The sequence below is a fragment of the Daucus carota genome, chromosome 3 (assembly GCF_001625215.2).
Source record: "Daucus carota subsp. sativus chromosome 3, DH1 v3.0, whole genome shotgun sequence".
Classification (NCBI taxonomy): Eukaryota; Viridiplantae; Streptophyta; class Magnoliopsida; order Apiales; family Apiaceae; genus Daucus; species Daucus carota.
In genome coordinates, this window is record NC_030383.2 from 13,515,789 (window position 1) to 13,533,496 (window position 17,708).

A 17,708-nucleotide genomic window follows, 5' to 3' on the forward strand; every position below is an offset into this window, starting at 1 on the left:
AAAGGTGAGGTGACATGTCAAATAAAATTTAGCCAATCAGTTGAAAAAATACCACTCCAACCACATCCGTCTGTTGTCTATAATTTTACCCAACCTCCCATGTATGATTATATTTGTCGATCCGCTACAGGTCTGTAAGAAATCTGTAGAAAGATGACACATCATTTATTATCATATTGAACTGATATATTCTATTTTAACAATCTAACCTATTAATAGCATACTAATTTTAAATTATAGTCAACTAATATAGCTAATATTATTGAAGTATAATGTCTTATAAGAGCATCTCCAACCACCTAAAACCCTTGGCTAAAAAGTGAGTTGACATACTTAAAATAAAAAAATTTAGCCAACAGCTCCAAAAACTTAACTCCAACCATGCTCAGCCGTTGTCTATAAATTTAGTCAACCTCCTATGGATGGCTAAATTTGTCGAACCTCTACAGGTCTGTAAGAGAATCTGTAGGAAGATTGTACATCATTTATTACCATACTGAACTGATATATTCTATTTTAACAATTTAAAATATTAATAACATACTATTTTTAAATTATAGCCAACCAATATAGCCAATACCATTGAAGCAAAATGTCTTACAGGTTCAGCAAATTTTACATAATGTCTTACAGGTCCAGTTTAGCCAACGATTATAGCCAACGCCGTTGGAGATGCTAAGTTCGACAAATTTTACATGATATCTTATAGGTCAAATTTAGACAACGATTATAGTCAACCTCGTTGGAGATGCTCTTAACCTTTTCGATTATAATAACTTTATTTATTATGACGTTCATTTCAAACATTTAGATGAAACGGAGATGTAACAATTAAAATAAATAATTACTATGAGAATTTTTAAAAATAATCTAAAATATAACTCATCAACTAATATCAATGTAATGCAAGACAGAATAATGTCATAGAAGTTAACAATGTGTTATATATGTTGGATACTCCCACGTTATAATTATTTTGAAAATGTTCTCAGTACTTGCTCGTATATTTTTTTAATATTAAATTTTTGTACCGGTCACACAAATGCATATTCTGATTCTCTCAAGAAAAAAATTGATACATTTTTTATGTTTCTCATATTTTTGAATAGTAGCAAGAAAATTTCAGACACCAACGACTGCATAATGGATAAATCTCCTGCTTTTCGAAACAAATTTATTTCTTTTCATGAAAGGTTTTTGAAGTATTTTAGTAAGTTGTATTTTATATAAAAGTGTCCCTCGAATTCGGAAATTAATTAGATAAATTCTTTTATAATATTATAATAGCATTTGATTTATTAAATTATATTATTATATAATATATTATTTAAGAAAATTTAAAATAATTAATCGAATTTTCGAAATTAAATCAGAAAGACATTTTATTATAGACTAAACAAGAATTAATCTATTGAATGGAAATTTTAATAACCATGTCCTGGAAATTTTATTAAGAAAAATGAAATAAAAAGTGGAATCGAACAGTATCCGGACCCAAATAGAAAGGCATCCTATCGTTCCACGCTCTTTTTTACCGTCTCGTCAAACAACTGAAAGAGCACGTTTCCCCAAGCTGCTCACATTTCTCATTTTCTCCTCTCTCTACACAATCCTCTCATATTTCTCTGTCCTACTCCTATCAAATTCGCCGGAAAATCCTCTAATTTCCGGCACGATGGTGTCACCGGAGAACACCAATTGGCTGTATGGCTTGCTGGACGATATTGCTGTTCCCGATGCTAATTTCTCTGTTCCTACTTCCTCTGCTTTTAATTGGCCTGTGCAAGCCCTAAATAATCCTCTCAGGTTCTAATCTTTCTCGTGTTAGATTTTTGTGTTATGTTTAAATCTGGAAGCCTGTGTTTTACTCGATAGATTTCGGGCTTGTTGAAATAGGAGTAATATATTATTGTTTCTTTTATTATTCATCTCGTTTTTATTGTTTAATTAGATTATAGATGCCCTTTAATCTCTGATTATATGTGTAAGCTTTGATCTAAATGTGAGTAGATATTTGATTTTTTGTTAAATGATTTATGTTCTGATGCTTCTTAATTGATGTGTATGGGATTCATTACATCATCGTCTTATACTGCTGTAGACTGTAGTCATAGCTTGTTATAATGTTTATCTTATTTGTTTATCAGTGTGGAAATTGACGGGTCAAAAGGGAACTCGAGTGTTGTTATGGAAGCAGGCTCGAAAAAGAGGTATTTTTTCCTCCTAATTTGTGCTTCTTTTGATTGGTGTATATGCATTGGTCTTTGCCTATAAAATTTGTTTGGTGTTTGTATACGATAGTTGCATTGCTTCGGGTCTCGCTGTACACTTTTAGTTCTGAGCTTAGATGGCTTTGGTTCTCGTAGTTGCTTTCTTTACTGATGCTGCATTTGTGTGTGTGGAATCATTATATAGGGTAAGATCTGAATCATGCAGCGGCTCAAGTAGCAAAGCTTGCAGGGAAAAGATGCGGAGGGATAAGCTTAATGACAAGTGTGTTTCTTGTTCTTTTTCCGTATTCTTGTATGAATTTGAACTTGAACTTGATAGGTTTGGTTTGTTGTATAGGTTCATGGAATTGGGTGCAATTCTCGATCCGGGGAGGCCTCCCAGGACAGACAAAGCAGCTATACTAATTGATGCTACTCGGATGGTAACTCAGTTACGTACTGAATCCCAGAAGTTGAAGGATACAAATTCAGATCTTCAAGACAAGATCAAAGAGCTGAAGGTGAGCATCTCGTGCTTGTATCTACTCTGTATTTATTTGGCTCCTGCGATATCGACCTATCTGTATGCATTCTCTTACAATTCTTGGTCATTTTTAAGTAAACAGTAATTTACAATTGCATTATGGTCAACTTTAAAGGCACTCTTAAAATTGACAATAGATTAACTAATAGGCTGAACTTTACTTTTCTAGAATGAGAAGAATGAACTCAGAGAGGAAAAACAGAGGCTGAAGGCAGAAAAAGATAAGCTGGAAAACCAGTTAAGTACAATGAATGCACAGCCAAGCTTCATGCCTCCCCCGTCTGCTATCCCTGCTGCCTATCCTCAAGCCACATATGCTGCACAAGCTCCGGTCGCAGGCAACAAATACGTGCCTATCATCAGTTACCCAGGAGTTGCCATGTGGCAATTTATGCCACCTGCCTCTGTTGACACCTCTCAGGATCATGTTCTCCGCCCACCAGTTGCCTGAGTTGACAGTTGTACTTGACATGTTTTGATGTAGTCTGTCTTAATCAGTAAATTTACTACTTTGATAGTTTTTGCTAATGCAAACTGGAATTGAATATTTGATAACTGCTTCTGCAATATGAATTAGAATGCTGCCATATTGGTAAACTAGATGAGCCGTGGTAACTAGATGAGTTAATGCTGTTTCGTCCCTTTAGTGCTCCACACTCTGGACAAACCTCAACTGGCCTGATGTTTCCAGTGCCCACCTTGATGGCTGCCTGTCCCTTTTAACGGGTTCCAGAGAGGCAGAGAACTGGAGGATAAAGTTTTTTTTTTCTTGCCAAGTTTCAGACTAACAATTTTGTTTATCATGAACTCTGCAGCAAATCTATTTAGTTAAATTTGAAGGAAACTTTAATGGTCTGAGTGTGTACTCCAGTTATTTTTGATTTTGCTTCTCTGTGCATTATAAAACAAGTTAATGTATAAAGTGTTCATGGTTATCACTTACCGTGGCAAGACCCTTGCAAATGTGTGTTTAATGAAACATTATTTATATTTATACTTCTTGATTTATCCAAGTACAGTTTTGTCAGAGGTTTTTTCCGGTTTCTAATGCAGTAGGCAGCTTATTCGCATGAAGTGACTGGGAACTTTATGCTGTTGGGTGTCGACTATATAAATCTATAGTAACCCTTCATTTCCACTAAAAATTCCTCTCCGCAGAAAGATTAAAAACCCTTTTCTGGTTTTGTCAAAAAAAAAAAAAAAAAAACCTTTTCTGGTTAATATATATATTATTACATTCCGCTCCACCATATTCTTCCATTTAGCACTCTGAGAGGCTTGCTGGATCTTCAATAGTTCTGTTTATCTTTATGTAAAGTACTACTAGTGCCCCATTCATATAGAATATAATAGCCTAATTATACCACTTAGCACCTATAGAGAATTTTAATGGTGTATATTTGTTCACGAGACTGACGTAGATTCCAGAACCTGTAAGAGATTAAAGAAACGATATTTTATAATTTAAGATTTGGTTCCTGCCTAAGGAAGGTAAGACATGTTGCACTACCAATGCTTAACAAACTTGTAGAGAATATCATGTGGTGATATCATGGTTCTGATGTTCTTTAAGTGAGATTATCAAGTAGAATCAGGTAACAGAAATAAAGGTTTATTCCCAGTTGTAGTATTTCGTATGAATTTCAATATTGTACTTCACTAAGAAAATTTTCTGAAACACAGATCTAGGAAACTAGAGTCCGATACACAAGGCCTGGTAGCGTCTAGCCCTTCATGAAATATGAGAACCTTGATACGTTGAAAACCTCTACAGAGTTTTTCTCAGTCCGCGTACGTTGTTAAGCCAGCTCATTATAGGCCTCTCCAAAATCTTTTATATCATGATCTGATAGGACAACTTTTGATAAACTTATCAGATGAATTCACATTCTTTGTCCATGATTCTCAAAGTTATGATACTTGGTTACTCCATGCAAGTGTATCTTAGAAGACTGCATAATGTATTTGGATGACAGATATAGTAGAGGAGGTGCTGTTGTCACCTGTTTAAGCCAGTAGTCATATGTTTTACTTATGTCCGTCCTCCTCCAAGCCTCTAAACTGAAGATGTTCATCCCATAGGCCCATACAGAAGCAAATTTCATGACATTAGAGTATGAGAAACATAAATTCAAGTAGTGTTAAGCCGCTTAGACACCACAAAATTGTCTCCTCCTGCACATGCTTGTACTGCACCATCATCTAGGAAGGTAGCTTTGATAAGACTAGGAAAGAGCTGCAAGAACATGCGAACATGTCATATTATGAGCACAGAAAGCGTTGTAACTTGAATCTCTGACTACTTTATGATTTATCTCTGGTAGATATATTCTAATGTGGTTCATTAGTGGATGTACTTGCAACTAATGTTGTGTTTGGTTGGGGAGAATGGAATGGAATGGAATGAAATGAGTAAAAAAAATACTAGAAACTAGTAGACATAGGGAGAAAGTTTTGAAAAAATTTGAAGGAGTGCAAAATTGCTATGATGAGATTTGAGAAGAAATTGAGGATGGGAGAGAATGGAGCATTCCATCTCAAATGGAAGGGGTGATATCTAGCATATGATGTAGGGAATGGAATGGAGGAAGGAATGAAATTTCCTAAAAATCATCCATAAGATAGTTCCTTTTTCATTCCATTCCTTCCGGAATCATTCACCCCAACCAAACACAACATAAGTGCTTGTAACTTAGATGCACTATCATAAGGCTTTTCAGTGTTATTTGCTACTGTGCGTGATGATCGTCCTCTAACCTACGATCTTACTCTTTGGTCCTTTTCTATAGCTTCCAATACTGGAACTTTCCCTTCTGTCAGCCAATCAAAATGGTGTAATCCCTAGATTTCAATGATTGCAGGTGTCACTATGTGCAATGTAAACCATGTCTGCATTGGAGGGTAAGTTTTTTCTATCCATAATGATATGTAAACAACTTTTCCAGTGTGCAATGAGTTGTGAACAAGTGAATTTGCCAGAACAGAAGCTGCAAGGATATTATCTGAGGCAAGGACAAAGTGGAAGAAGGAAATTTCAAACAAGGCAGGAACTAGTTCAGGTGAAGGGAGCTGAAGGCGTGCATCGGCATTCATGGCATGTTCATTTGCTAGCATCAAATCAATGCAGTGGGACTGTTTAGGTTTGCTACTCGATGCTACATGGCGATGCAAAAATTCCTGAATTTTGCTGTTCTTGTCCTCTGAGTTTAAGTGATGTAACCTGCCAAAGGTAGAAACTTTGTGATAGTAGAGTGAGCAATTTCTAGTGGAATTTTAAATCATGTACTCAAATATCAAAATCAATTGGAGTTTCATATATCATGGCTTTCAGTTTGACTGCAAATGGCTCAGGCGCTCAGCAACAAGCTCGTCTAAGACTTGGGTATTTCGTCTTCTCTTTTAACCTCATCTAATTGTAAATAGGGGCAGGGAAGAGTGAAAGCTCTCTCCCAAACTACTTGGTTCTCATCTTTTGCCCAACCTAATGTTGAAATGGAAATGGATAAACATATTGGATAGGACAACAGGATATATGCTTATGAATGAATGGACTATCATATAAAATGCATGAAAGATAGTATGCAAGGAAATTAACAAGGTTGAGCATTTTGGTTTGTCCATCAATCATGCTGAATGCGCCTAAAACAAAGATGAAACGAAGAAGAAAGGGGAGGAATAAAAGAGAATAAATATATCAGCATGTAATAAGATTTCTTGACCCTACTTTCACTTTGATAAATTCTCCCACTCCTTTTGTTGGCAAATATAATGTATATATTTTCATTTTATATTTTTATAAAACGTATATAAAATATAATTTTCTAATTACAATTTTTATTAAAAAATTTAAAATTTGAACTTTTATGTAGAAAAAATATTTAAAATAATTTATAATATTGTAAATTACTTACAACAACATTAAAATGCGTAAATACGTGTCGAACACTATATCCCCAACATAAGTAAATGGGAGGACATAAAAAAAATATAACTGATGATAAAATGGTATTCAAACGGTTGAGTACAAACATGTTAATTTGATCAAAATTCACATTTTGAATATTTGAATTCTATATTGATGCAAAATCTGAATATAGTGCAACAGTGGATTCAACATGCGTAGAATTTGTATTTTATAATCCTTTGAGTTAATTTGATCGCTTATTTGAAACGGTTTTTCTATGGTGTGCCCATGAGCATACAATAAGCACAAAATTTGATAGTTTTTCCATGTTTTGATTGGCTCACACCCCTTTAATAATGATGGCCTCCCTGCATTCACACCAACCACACCAATAAAAACACTCCAAATTTATGAGTTTCCGTGCTTAGCATGTGCCCATGGGCACACACTAGCAAACCCTATTTGAAATGGTAGTAACATGGAATGACCAGCAAATCAATTGTAGAATTTGTAGTAGCCATGCACTTTACGCATCCGTCAAAAAAAAAAAAAAAGCCATGCACTTTACGCCTTTAAACCTTGAGCTTTAAGATTTACAAGCACGTTAAGCCAATCACAAAACAAACAATCCGCCCACAAGCTCTGTTTTTCTGACAGCCTGCCAATCCGCGGCCCGAGATCCAATACCAGAGCTTCAATCCTCTACATCTCACAAACCCCCTATCCTATTCCCCATTTCAATCACCACCGTCCATCTCCCGCGACAACCTCGATCAAAACCCATCTAATCACATTCCCGATCTATCTGCAACACCGAAAGCAACAAACTCCAGAGTCCTCGCACGTGCCACTCTTTCCTCTCACGTGCCAAAACACTCACCTGTGTCACCTCTCTCGCGCGCTCTCTCTCTATACGTTTCTTAATTCTCTCCCGCAGTTCGAACTCCACAGAAATATCTCCGGCGGCGCCGCATTCAACTCCGAGTAAGCGTAGATCTGCGATTTTATCGGGAACTGAAATGGAGTCGATCCTGGCTCGAGCGCTGGAGTATACACTTGGCTATTGGCTCAAGTCATTTACTAGAGATCAGTTCAAATTGCAAGGCCGTACCGTACAGCTTTCTAATTTAGGTCATTTTGAAGCTTCATTTACTTACAATTCTGCTCTTATTTGCTTCACTTTGTGTTTATATGCATATATATTGATCCGATATTTTATTGTGCTTGTTGGTAGATATTAATGGAGATGCTTTGCACGCTAGTCTTGGATTACCACCAGCACTGAGTGTTATCACTGCAAAAGTTGGGAAACTACAGATTACGGTATCGCAAACTCACAATTCTCTTATAATTTGGAATTATATTGTTGTTGCCACTTTTTTGCTACTCAAAGTTACCTTTGGACTGTGTTTAAGTAAACCAAGTGTGCATTTGAACCGCGTGCGTAAAGATCTGTTTAGTGTTTGTGATTGACTTAATGTTGCTATGATAATTGAAGCTTCCGTCTATGAGTTATGTGCAAGTAGAGCCAATTGTGGTTCAAATTGATAGGCTCGATTTGGTTTTGGAAGAAAATGATGATCCAGATGCATCTAGGAGTACAAGCAGGTACAATAGATGCTCAATGATAGGGTGTATTTTTAAATCATGTCATGTTGTTGAGTATATGTAGAATTTATTGTTCAGTAATTATTTTTTAATAGTTCGCAGGCCTCTGCTAGTCCAGCTAAGGGTACTGGTTACGGATTTGCTGATAAGGTATGCTCTCGAGGTCTGCATTTTAGGGATCCAGAATGTATTATATCCCACCATTTTAGTCAAATTACAATAGCTAATACTAAAATCAACTACTAATTTGTGGGATTAGGTCAATGGTTAATATTAAAACTTATTTGTGTTATGACTGTGACAATTAAATTACCAGATAGCGGATGGAATGACTATAGAAGTTGGTACAGTTAATCTTCTACTTGAAACACATGGTGGTGCTCGGCATAAGGGAAGAGCAACGTGGTACTCTGTTTCTAATCCACTTATTTTTCTTTCTTTATAAAGTTATTGCTTTTGGCAGACTGTCCTTTTTGTGAATTGAATTGTTGCTCAATATGCAATGAATAATATGGTCTCGGTAGATGCTACAATATATCATATATGTAATGGAATTGATAGTTATGTATAGAATGATCATATGAACAATAATGGGGAAATATAATGTTTATCTTTCTTTTTACATTTTTCTAGCTGGGTTGTTTTCTTCCATATTTAATTAACAGTTGTACCAACATATTATATAAGAAGATTCCTCTTTTTAATTAAACAATTGAACAGAGCTACCAATATATTATAAAAGAAGAAAACAAATACTAGTGGCGAGTTTTGTAATCTGTATTAGGCGATTGGTAGTAATAAAACAATCAAGTTACTCAATATCGTTCATTCCCGTAGTCCTGTCTGTAGTATACTGCCTTATGATAACATATTAACTAAATATTGGGCTCTTTGATTTTTTAATGAATCGGTTTATATGAACTAAGGACTATTTGTTATAATCAAATAGATAGTCATTTTTTTGTTACTCATTTGAAGTCTCGGAAAAATGGTTAGATCAGCAAATACCAAATGGTGAATGAGTAGCATGTTGTTTTGTCTAGTTCTTTATTTCTGATACTTGTGTGAAGCTGGTCTTTCAATTCTCACCTAAAGTTTGTCGACATTTTCTGGTTTTAAGCTATGGCGCACTTTTTCTTCGATTACTTTGTAATCGTTCTTCAATTTTTTGCTTCACTGTTAGAGAATCTCCAAGGGGATGCAACCCCTTAGCAATATCTTAGTTGGCAACAACCCTTGGCAGTTGGCAATGCTTCCTTTCTAATGGTAATATGTAAATTAAAACTCTTAGCAAAAAATTTAGATAATCTCTTATGTATGGCTATATTTAGCAACCTCTACAAAATGTCAGCAGAAAATAGAGATAATACTGATAGCTAACCACATGGAGAGAACACCTTTCAATTTTTATAGTTTAACAAATCACTGTTCTATATGACTTTAGCGAATCAGTTTAGCCAACACCATTCAAAATGCTTTAACTGGACAATATTGTTTATCTATCCATGTATCATGGAGTCTTTGTTTCGGTACTATCATCCATTTACACATTTTGATTTTGATTATGCATTAATATGCAACAGCTGGTTTTGTTTCCGTTTATGCTCAAGTCCTTGGATATTTACAAGGAAGAGTTAGTCACTTCTAGTATAACTTAGTGATTTTTAGTGCAAAGTATTGTTCCTCACATTTTGCATTTTAATTCCCCCATCCCCGACTCCCACTTAATAGGGCATCTCCTATAGCATCTATTACAATGCGCAACCTTTCGCTATATACCACAAATGAAAGCTGGCAGGTTATCTTCCACATCACGCACCGTCTTCTTACTCTATGCTGATTACTATAAATTGATCAACTGATAATTTTCTGTTATAGGTGGTTAATCTCAAGGAAGCTAGGGACTTTTCTGCTGACAAGAAGTTCATTTATCTTTTCAAAGTAATTACATCATCCTAACCTCGTAAAGTTTTTATATTAAAGTGACTAGCACAACTTGTGTGGTGTTTATGGTTCTATTCTTTTATAAATTTGTATCTGTTTCTGTGCTCGTTCTATAACTACTATATTCTTGTGGAATCTCACCGGTTAACTTATTACCTAGATTGTTTTAGTTTTTTCTTTTACTTCATTTACACCAAACCATATCATGATGTAAATGCCATGCCAGTCTGAAATAACGTGTTTTTTGGTGATCAGAAACTTGAATGGGAATATTTATCCATTGACCTTCTGCCTCACCCTGATATGTTTATGGATGCTCAATTTGCAAACTCTCAAGAGGGGTTTTGTGGGAAAGATGACGATGGCGCTAAGCGAAGTTTCTTTGGTGGTGAGAGATTCATTGAAGGAATATCAGGAGAGGCCTATGTAATGCAAATTAACGGTTTGAGTTGATTCTCTGTGAGTTCTTGCATTTAGCTGGAGATGAGTGCCATGTAGAGAACACTGTTTGATCTGTTATAGTTCCTTTTTCTTGTAATAATGATCAGATAACAATTCAAAGGACTGAACTAAATAGCGCTTTGGGGCTTGAAGTTCAATTGCATATCAGTGAAGCTGTTTGCCCTGCTCTAAGTGAACCAGGCAAGTCTTGATTTGTCTTCTGCATCGTCTTTGTTGTTTTTTAAACTTCGTAAGTTATTTGAATAATTCGATGTGCAGGATTGTGTTCACTCATGTGATTATAGACTGACTTTTCAGTTTTTTGGTTAATTATGTTTACAGGATTGCGTGCTCTCCTTCGCTTCTTGACTGGATTTTATGTCTGCTTAAATAGAGGGGACATTCATACCAATGTTCAACAGGTATGTTTTGCCTCTCTCAGTTGCCTTACTACTAAGAGTACACTAATGGATGTAAATATGTCAACCATTTTTTTTCCTGGGCAGCATTCTGCAGAAGCTGCAGGACGCTCTCTAGTCAGCCTAGTTGTTGACCATATATTTCTGCGCATAAAGGATGCTGGTTAGTTCTCTCTTTGGAATGAGTCTGCTCTTATCGACATTAGTTTTTTGTTTAGTATATCTTCATATATATCTGTTTTGTAGGACTGGAGTCTGTTACCTACATGAGCTAACTACTTAACTTTACATTGGCTTTTTGTGTATCTTTCTTTTCGTCCTATAAAATTCCAAATTTAAATTCATATAATGATTATGATTTAACTTGCAGAGTTTCAGCTCGAACTACTTATGCAGTCACTTTCATTTTCCCGGGTAAATTTTTTGGTCATTTTTGAATTGTATTGTTTATTCATTCTGTGCTTGAATGTATTCATGCACAGCTAAGCTATTTGCATTACTGTTGAGTGTAAGATAACGAGATTGTTAATGCTGTACTACTATTGCAGGCAAGTGTTTCTGATGGAGAAAATGCTAAATATTTGACTCATGTTACGATAGGTGGATTATTTTTAAGGTTTGTTTTAATTAACATTCTTATATGTTTGTGCTTTTTTTTCCCCACAAGTATTTTGTTTACTTGACATTCTCATTTCCGTCCCTTCTCCTTAATATTACAATACATTTAGACATTTAGTAATTTGATTTCACGCAGTGTTCAAATATCCTTATTTTTATTTTTAATCTGGCCCAATTATCCTATGACTAACAAAGCTAATTACCGATTAATCAACCGGCTGCTAAACTTACAATATTTCAGATTTAATAATATGGTATAAATATTGTCATATTGTTTTACTCATATTACACTATGAAAGTGATGTAAATTTAAAATTTATATCAGCCTAAGTTTTACGAATAATCAGCAAATCAAATAATTTTTGATCTTGTTAATTTGGAGTAGGCGTGTTAAATAGTGTTACATAATTCTTGGCCATTTTAGCATCAAAAACCAATGGTAGTTGCTAAATTTGTTTGACAAGAAGTTCCTGCAAGCCTTGCTTGATTATGTGACCATCATAAATAGATATTTTGCTTTCTCTTAAAGCAGTTGGGAACCCTAATACTTATTGGGGATACATTGAAATTTGTAAAGACTAAAGCAATAAGTTGGTCGACGTCACAAATTCCACCCACCATATTTCAACTGCAGTACAACTATATCAACTATACTTAGATTATCGCATAAAGTGATAACAACATTCATTCCATGCTATTGCATAACAGTAAATGAATTTTTATAATTTATACCGCTCATTGAATGTCATAAAGAATTATAATGTTGTGTTTGACTGTTTGTTTGGGCTGATTGGAATGGCACGACCAAAAGTTAACCAACAGAGAAGGGAATATTAGAAAAAAATTGATCGAGTACAAAGTTTATATCATGAATTCTGGGTAGAAAATGGGTATGCCGGAGAAGGCAGCATTTCTTTTTAAATTGATGGGTTGAACTATAATTTAGGAGACTCTTGGAGATGCTTTAAGAATAGAATGGAGGAAAAATAAAAATTCTGAACATTTAGCCATTGTGTAGTTACATTTTTATTCCATTTACTCTAAATTTATTTATCACAACGGAACACAACATAAAAGTTTTTTTTACTGCTGTAGATTGGTGAATAATTAAAAGAATGTAATAGCTTTATTGGTTGTCGCTGATCTTTGCAGCTATTGAAAGGTTAAGGCAGCAGTGTTTCTTTTTTCCCTCGTTTTATTTCAAATATTCTCCTCATATCACATAAATAGATTTTAGATGGAAGTTTTTTGAAAATCAGTGTGCTGAGTCTAACAAGTCATGAGGAAGAAATAGTAAAAGTGGCTGATGTTTACTAGAAGTATAAAAGAAGAAAATTAGAACAAAAGAAGAATATTTTATAAAATGAATTAGATACCTGAAATGTGTATATTGAAATGTTTAAAGACTTCTGTACTACAAGTATAAAATTGTGACTGAACCCTTAAATTTATATATTTAGTTTAACTAGTGGATGACCTGCATACAAAATTTACTAATGTGAAAATGATTTATTTGGTATCGCATGTGTCTGGTAAATTGTTTTTTCTGTGAAGTAATTGCTTCTGGGTCAATGTGTGATGCAGGGATACTTTTTCACATCCTCCCTGCACTTTGGTTCAACCACCAATGCAGAATACTGCAAATGATTCTCTGCATATTCCGGACTTTGGTATTGATTAAATAATTTATTCATAAACAAAAGTACATGTATCGAAGTTATTAATATTGTGAAATATTTTTATCTAATTAGGAGTTAATTCTTTTACCAGCAAAGAACTTCTGTCCTCCAATATATCCTTTGGGAGACCATGGGTTGAAATTAAATGAGGGTGTGCCGCTAATAAATCTGTGTTCTCTTCAGTTCAAGCCTTCGCCTGCTCCACCATCTTTTGCTTCTCAAACAGTTATTGATTGTCAACCTCTAATGGTATCTATCTTTCGTTACATATATGCACCACTAAGAATGCATTTCTTTTTACAAGCTTCTATTATTCTGTTTGCAGATATATCTTCAGGAAGAATCCTGCCTGAGGATATGCTCATTCGTAGCTGATGGAATTGTGACTAATCCTAGTACTACTTTGCCTGATTATTCAGTCAATTCCCTCACACTGAATGTGAAAGAATTAGATGTTACTGTGCCCCTGAAGATGGAAAACCAAAACCATCATACTCATGGTGAAAACAATACCTTCCAAAACTCTTTTAATGGAGCAAGGCTTCGTATCGAGGCGCTGTTCTTCTCAGAGTCGCCTTCTCTAAAACTCGAATTACTAAAGCTTGAGAAGGATCCTGCATGCTTTTGTCTGTGGGAGGATCAACCAGTTGATTCTAGCCAGAAGAAATGGACTGCTGGAGCTTCTCTTCTTAGTCTGTCGCTGGAATCCTGTAACAACTCAGTTGGTGTTCAATGTTCTAATGGAGCTTCAAATTTGTGGAGTTGTGTCGAGTTAAAAGGTGCTTGTATTGAGGTTGCAATGGCAACTGCTGACGGAAGTCCATTGATAGATATTCCTCCTCCAGGAGGTATTGTCAGAATAGGGGTTTCATGTCAACAATATCTATCCAATACTTCGATTGAGCAATTGTTTTTCGTCTTAGATCTTTATGCCTATGTTGGTAACGTCAGTGATAAGATGGCTTTAGTAGGAAAAAGTAATCATCTAAAGGTAAAACGAAATGAGTCATTTAGTGGCAATCTTTTTGAGAAAGCTCCTGGAGATACTGCTGTGAGTTTGGTGTTAAAGGATCTCCATCTGAGATTTTTGGAATCTTTGTCCAGTGACACAATAGGTATGCCCCTTGTTCAGTTTGTGGGAGAGAATTTATCTGTTAGAGTTGGTCATAGGACTTTGGGTGGTGCTATAGCTATATCTACTAATTTAATCTGGGAAACAGTTGAGGTGGAGTGTGCAGACATTGAGAAAAACACGGGTTATGAGAACGGTATGGTGCTGCCTTCTGTTGAAAATGGCCATATGGGTGACGATGGATACCATCAACTGAGAGCTGTCTTTTGGGTGCAAAATGGAGATAATCCATTTTTGGACGTCACTATGGTGCATGTGATCCCATATAATGCGGAGGATATGGAGTGCCACAGTTTAAATGTGTCAGCTTGTATAGCTGGTGTTCGCCTTGGGGGAGGTATGAATTTTACTGAGGCTTTGCTTCACAAATTTGGAATTTTGGGGCCTGATGGTGGTCCAGGAGAGGGTCTTTCTAGAGGGTTAGAGCATTTATCTGCTGGGCCGTTGTCAAAACTTTTTAAAGCTTCTCCTCTAATAGGAAATGAGTTCCAAGATGGTCAGAGTAAGCTATTTTTACGAATATGATAAAATATCCACCCTTCCGATGTTTAATTATCACAAGTTTCAGTGACCACTTCAATTTCTTGTTTTCTCTACCCTCACTCTTACTTCTCTTACAGATGAAAGTCCTGGAGGGGAAGACAGTACCATCCTGCACCTGGGTTCACCGGATGATGTGGATGTATCAATTGAATTCAAAAACTGGCTGTTTGCTCTCGAAGGTGCAGAGGAGATGGCAGAAAGGTGGTGGTTCAGCGATTCTAAAGATTCTAGTAGAGCACAAAGGTGCTGGCACACAACTTTTAGGAGTTTGCAAGTGAAGGCGAAAAGCAGCCAGAGGCATTTGCTCAATAGTAATGCAATACCACATGAAAAAAAGAAGCATCCCATTGAATACATAACAGTGAGTTTTTCATTCTACCTCGAGGATAGTTTAACAAGATCTGGACAGTAATTTTAATATTTTAAAAAAAAAGATGCATGTGTTTTTTTAATATTTATAATATAAAAAAATAAATATAAATTTGATAAGTCCATATTTTTGCATAAATTAATTGCCAACACTGAAAACTAAAGTGTTATGCCAATACATCAAAATTGTAGGATCTTGAATGATTTATGCCAATACTGAAAACTAAAGTGTTATGACACCTGTTTCAAACATCTTGACCGATACATGTATGAAATGTCATATTAATATATATTTGCACGCATCATGCGTTCATGCTATTGTCCTTGGGGTATTTCGACCATATGTTTTTCTTGGCTCTCAGCTAAAGGACTACAGTAGTTCAAAACTTTATTAATAATTTGTTTTGGCTTTATGCTGTTCGTTAAGTTTAGGTTTGCTGTGAAATAATCATTTTGATCAAATTATCTTAAAATTTTATTTTCTTAATTTACCTTCGGTACAAGAATCAAATAAGAAATTTTTATACAGATAATTGCTGAAGGCGTAAAGACTTTGAAACCCCAGCCCTGGAAACACGTCCAGCAAAATGGTGAACCAGCAAAAGGGCTCAAGCAAATTTCTGAGTCATATGGTGGTATTAATTTTGAATTTGATATGGTTATATGTGAGCATGATATTGATGATGATGCAACGGCCAAGTGGGTGGTTCAAAATGTGAAATTCTCTGTCAAGCAGCCGGTAATAAGACTGGACATACTGGCAGTTTCATTTTTTTTTTCCGTATCATGTATAATTAGTTACAAACATTTTACCTTGTAGTTTGAGGTGGTCGTGACAAAGGATGAGCTGCAAAACCTTACTCTGTTGTGCAAGTCTGAAGTGGATTCTATGGGTCGGATATCTGTTGGTATCCTGCGGGTACTTAAGCTGGAAGGTTCTGTTGGCCAGGCAGCAATCGCTCAACTAAGCAACCTTGGTAATTTCTCTATCCTGAAGATGTATAAAGATTCCACTTATAAGGATGGGCTTATTACATATTGAGTTTCTGGTAAACTGCAATGTGAAAGATTGGTTCTCAAAGTTGCGATTAGGCTTTGCAGATTGACTAGGAAAGTTCTATAAGAAATTTAGAATTAACAATTGAATCATGTCTGATTTGTAAATTTGTCATACTTGGTTCTGGTTGAACTTGAGTTCTACAAGGTGGAGATGAAACAATGAAAAATATAATTTTTACTTGGGTATCCTTCTCAGGATAATGCTTTGGATACTCAAGGACATACTTAAGGGGAGACGAGGATGGTAGTTTTACAATTAGAAAATGTTTGTTTCTTCATGGAAGCGTAACTTTACTTGCAAATATAAAACTGTGTCGTTTTCTCATCTTAAATATCACAAACTATAAACTTTTGAATGAGACTTATGAGAGAACATAAAATACACACTATATAAACTACAATCATGAATTTAGTTTCTTTGGCAGACAAGTGTATTATTTTGGATAGAGGGTCTCTTTATTACAAATTGCAGGTTAGTATAGGATTCTCAATTACAAATTTACCTCTGTCCTTTTGTGTTTCTATCATGCTTCAGTTTCTTAGTAATAAAAATTTTAAGATATTTTTAGTGACTTGCAGGTAGTGAGGGGTTCGACAACATTTTTGGTGCATATAATTCAAATGGTGGTAAGACTAAAGGAAGTGCTGTGGTCTCTCCATCTTCTAAAGTGGCTAATGGAAGCTGGAATCCAGGCCTTGAATCAGCAGTTGCTTCACTCGAGGCGGCTGTGTTGGATTCTCAGGCCACATGTGCTGTTCTTACCACTGAAATGGGTGATTCAGAAACATCCATGGAGCATCTTGATCATATTAAACAACTCAGCGATCGACTTGAAAGCATGCAGAAATTACTTGCTCAGTTGAGACCTTAAATACAGTTGGTCATTTTTTTATTCTTATATATGTACAAATTTTGTGATGGAAGAGATCCCCACACATAGTTTACCAATTCTTTTTGTTCAAAATGTACAGAGTATATGTATCATACACAAGGCACCAATTACACATATAGTAAATTTTGTTGTGCGGTAGAGTGAGACTTGAGACTTGTTTCAAGTGTAAGGATTGGATCCTAGCCGAAATGGCTTATTTGTAGATGATGTATGTAAGTAATTATAAATATTAAATGATCGATATAGCGTTTGTTTCTGGGACGTCTAAATGGAGTTGTATAATTTTTTAAGTCTGCAATGTTCTTTTAACAGTTACTTTAAGGAATACAAAACCAATGTTACTAT

General features: G+C 35.3%; 2 protein-coding genes and 1 pseudogene across 3 annotated transcripts; 2 read left to right on the forward strand and 1 right to left on the reverse strand.

Moving 5' to 3' along the window:
• The first annotated feature begins 1,525 nt into the window (after nucleotides 1-1,525).
• LOC108210626 (transcription factor ILR3) lies at nucleotides 1,526-3,351 on the forward strand. The gene is made up of 5 exons (XM_017381992.2): nucleotides 1,526-1,806; nucleotides 2,148-2,210; nucleotides 2,416-2,493; nucleotides 2,569-2,731; nucleotides 2,924-3,351. The coding sequence occupies exons 1-5, from the start codon at nucleotides 1,676-1,678 to the stop codon at nucleotides 3,203-3,205; spliced, it is 717 nt and encodes a 238-aa protein (XP_017237481.1). The 5' UTR covers nucleotides 1,526-1,675; the 3' UTR covers nucleotides 3,206-3,351.
• Nucleotides 3,352-4,310: 959 nt separating this feature from the next.
• Nucleotides 4,311-6,024, reverse strand: LOC108212275 (probable galacturonosyltransferase 12; annotated as a pseudogene).
• A 1,259-nt stretch (nucleotides 6,025-7,283) lies between these two features.
• On the forward strand, nucleotides 7,284-17,653 carry LOC108214214 (uncharacterized). Of its 2 annotated transcripts, XM_017386082.2 has the most exons (20): nucleotides 7,284-7,789; nucleotides 7,893-7,981; nucleotides 8,157-8,266; nucleotides 8,362-8,416; nucleotides 8,583-8,671; nucleotides 9,998-10,064; nucleotides 10,145-10,207; nucleotides 10,466-10,636; nucleotides 10,759-10,852; nucleotides 10,994-11,073; nucleotides 11,158-11,233; nucleotides 11,441-11,484; nucleotides 11,619-11,686; nucleotides 13,273-13,358; nucleotides 13,459-13,616; nucleotides 13,693-15,001; nucleotides 15,120-15,403; nucleotides 15,941-16,150; nucleotides 16,232-16,388; nucleotides 17,050-17,653. In XM_017386082.2, exons 1-20 carry the CDS (start codon nucleotides 7,678-7,680, stop codon nucleotides 17,340-17,342), a joined length of 3,615 nt encoding a protein of 1,204 aa, XP_017241571.1. In that variant the 5' UTR covers nucleotides 7,284-7,677; the 3' UTR covers nucleotides 17,343-17,653. The 2 variants fall into 2 exon arrangements, with proteins under 2 accessions (XP_017241571.1, XP_017241573.1); XM_017386084.2 differs by lacking the exons at nucleotides 7,284-7,789; nucleotides 7,893-7,981; nucleotides 8,157-8,266 and having other exon boundaries at nucleotides 8,583-9,532.
• The last annotated feature ends 55 nt before the right edge of the window (nucleotides 17,654-17,708 follow it).

Bases quoted from the DNA above. Each gene is read 5' to 3' on its own strand.
- LOC108210626 (XM_017381992.2), top strand. From the start codon at position 1,676: ATGGTGTCACCGGAGAACACCAATTGGCTGTATGGCTTGCTGGACGAT. The intron at 2,494-2,568 runs GTGTGTTTCTTG...TTTGTTGTATAG, and splicing joins AGGGATAAGCTTAATGACAA to GTTCATGGAATTGGGTGCAA. The intron at 2,732-2,923 runs GTGAGCATCTCG...TTACTTTTCTAG, and splicing joins ACAAGATCAAAGAGCTGAAG to AATGAGAAGAATGAACTCAG.
- LOC108214214 (XM_017386082.2), top strand. From the start codon at position 7,678: ATGGAGTCGATCCTGGCTCGAGCGCTGGAGTATACACTTGGCTATTGG. The intron at 8,672-9,997 runs GTACTCTGTTTC...CCCACTTAATAG, and splicing joins CATAAGGGAAGAGCAACGTG to GGCATCTCCTATAGCATCTA. The intron at 13,617-13,692 runs GTATCTATCTTT...TTCTGTTTGCAG, and splicing joins TTGATTGTCAACCTCTAATG to ATATATCTTCAGGAAGAATC.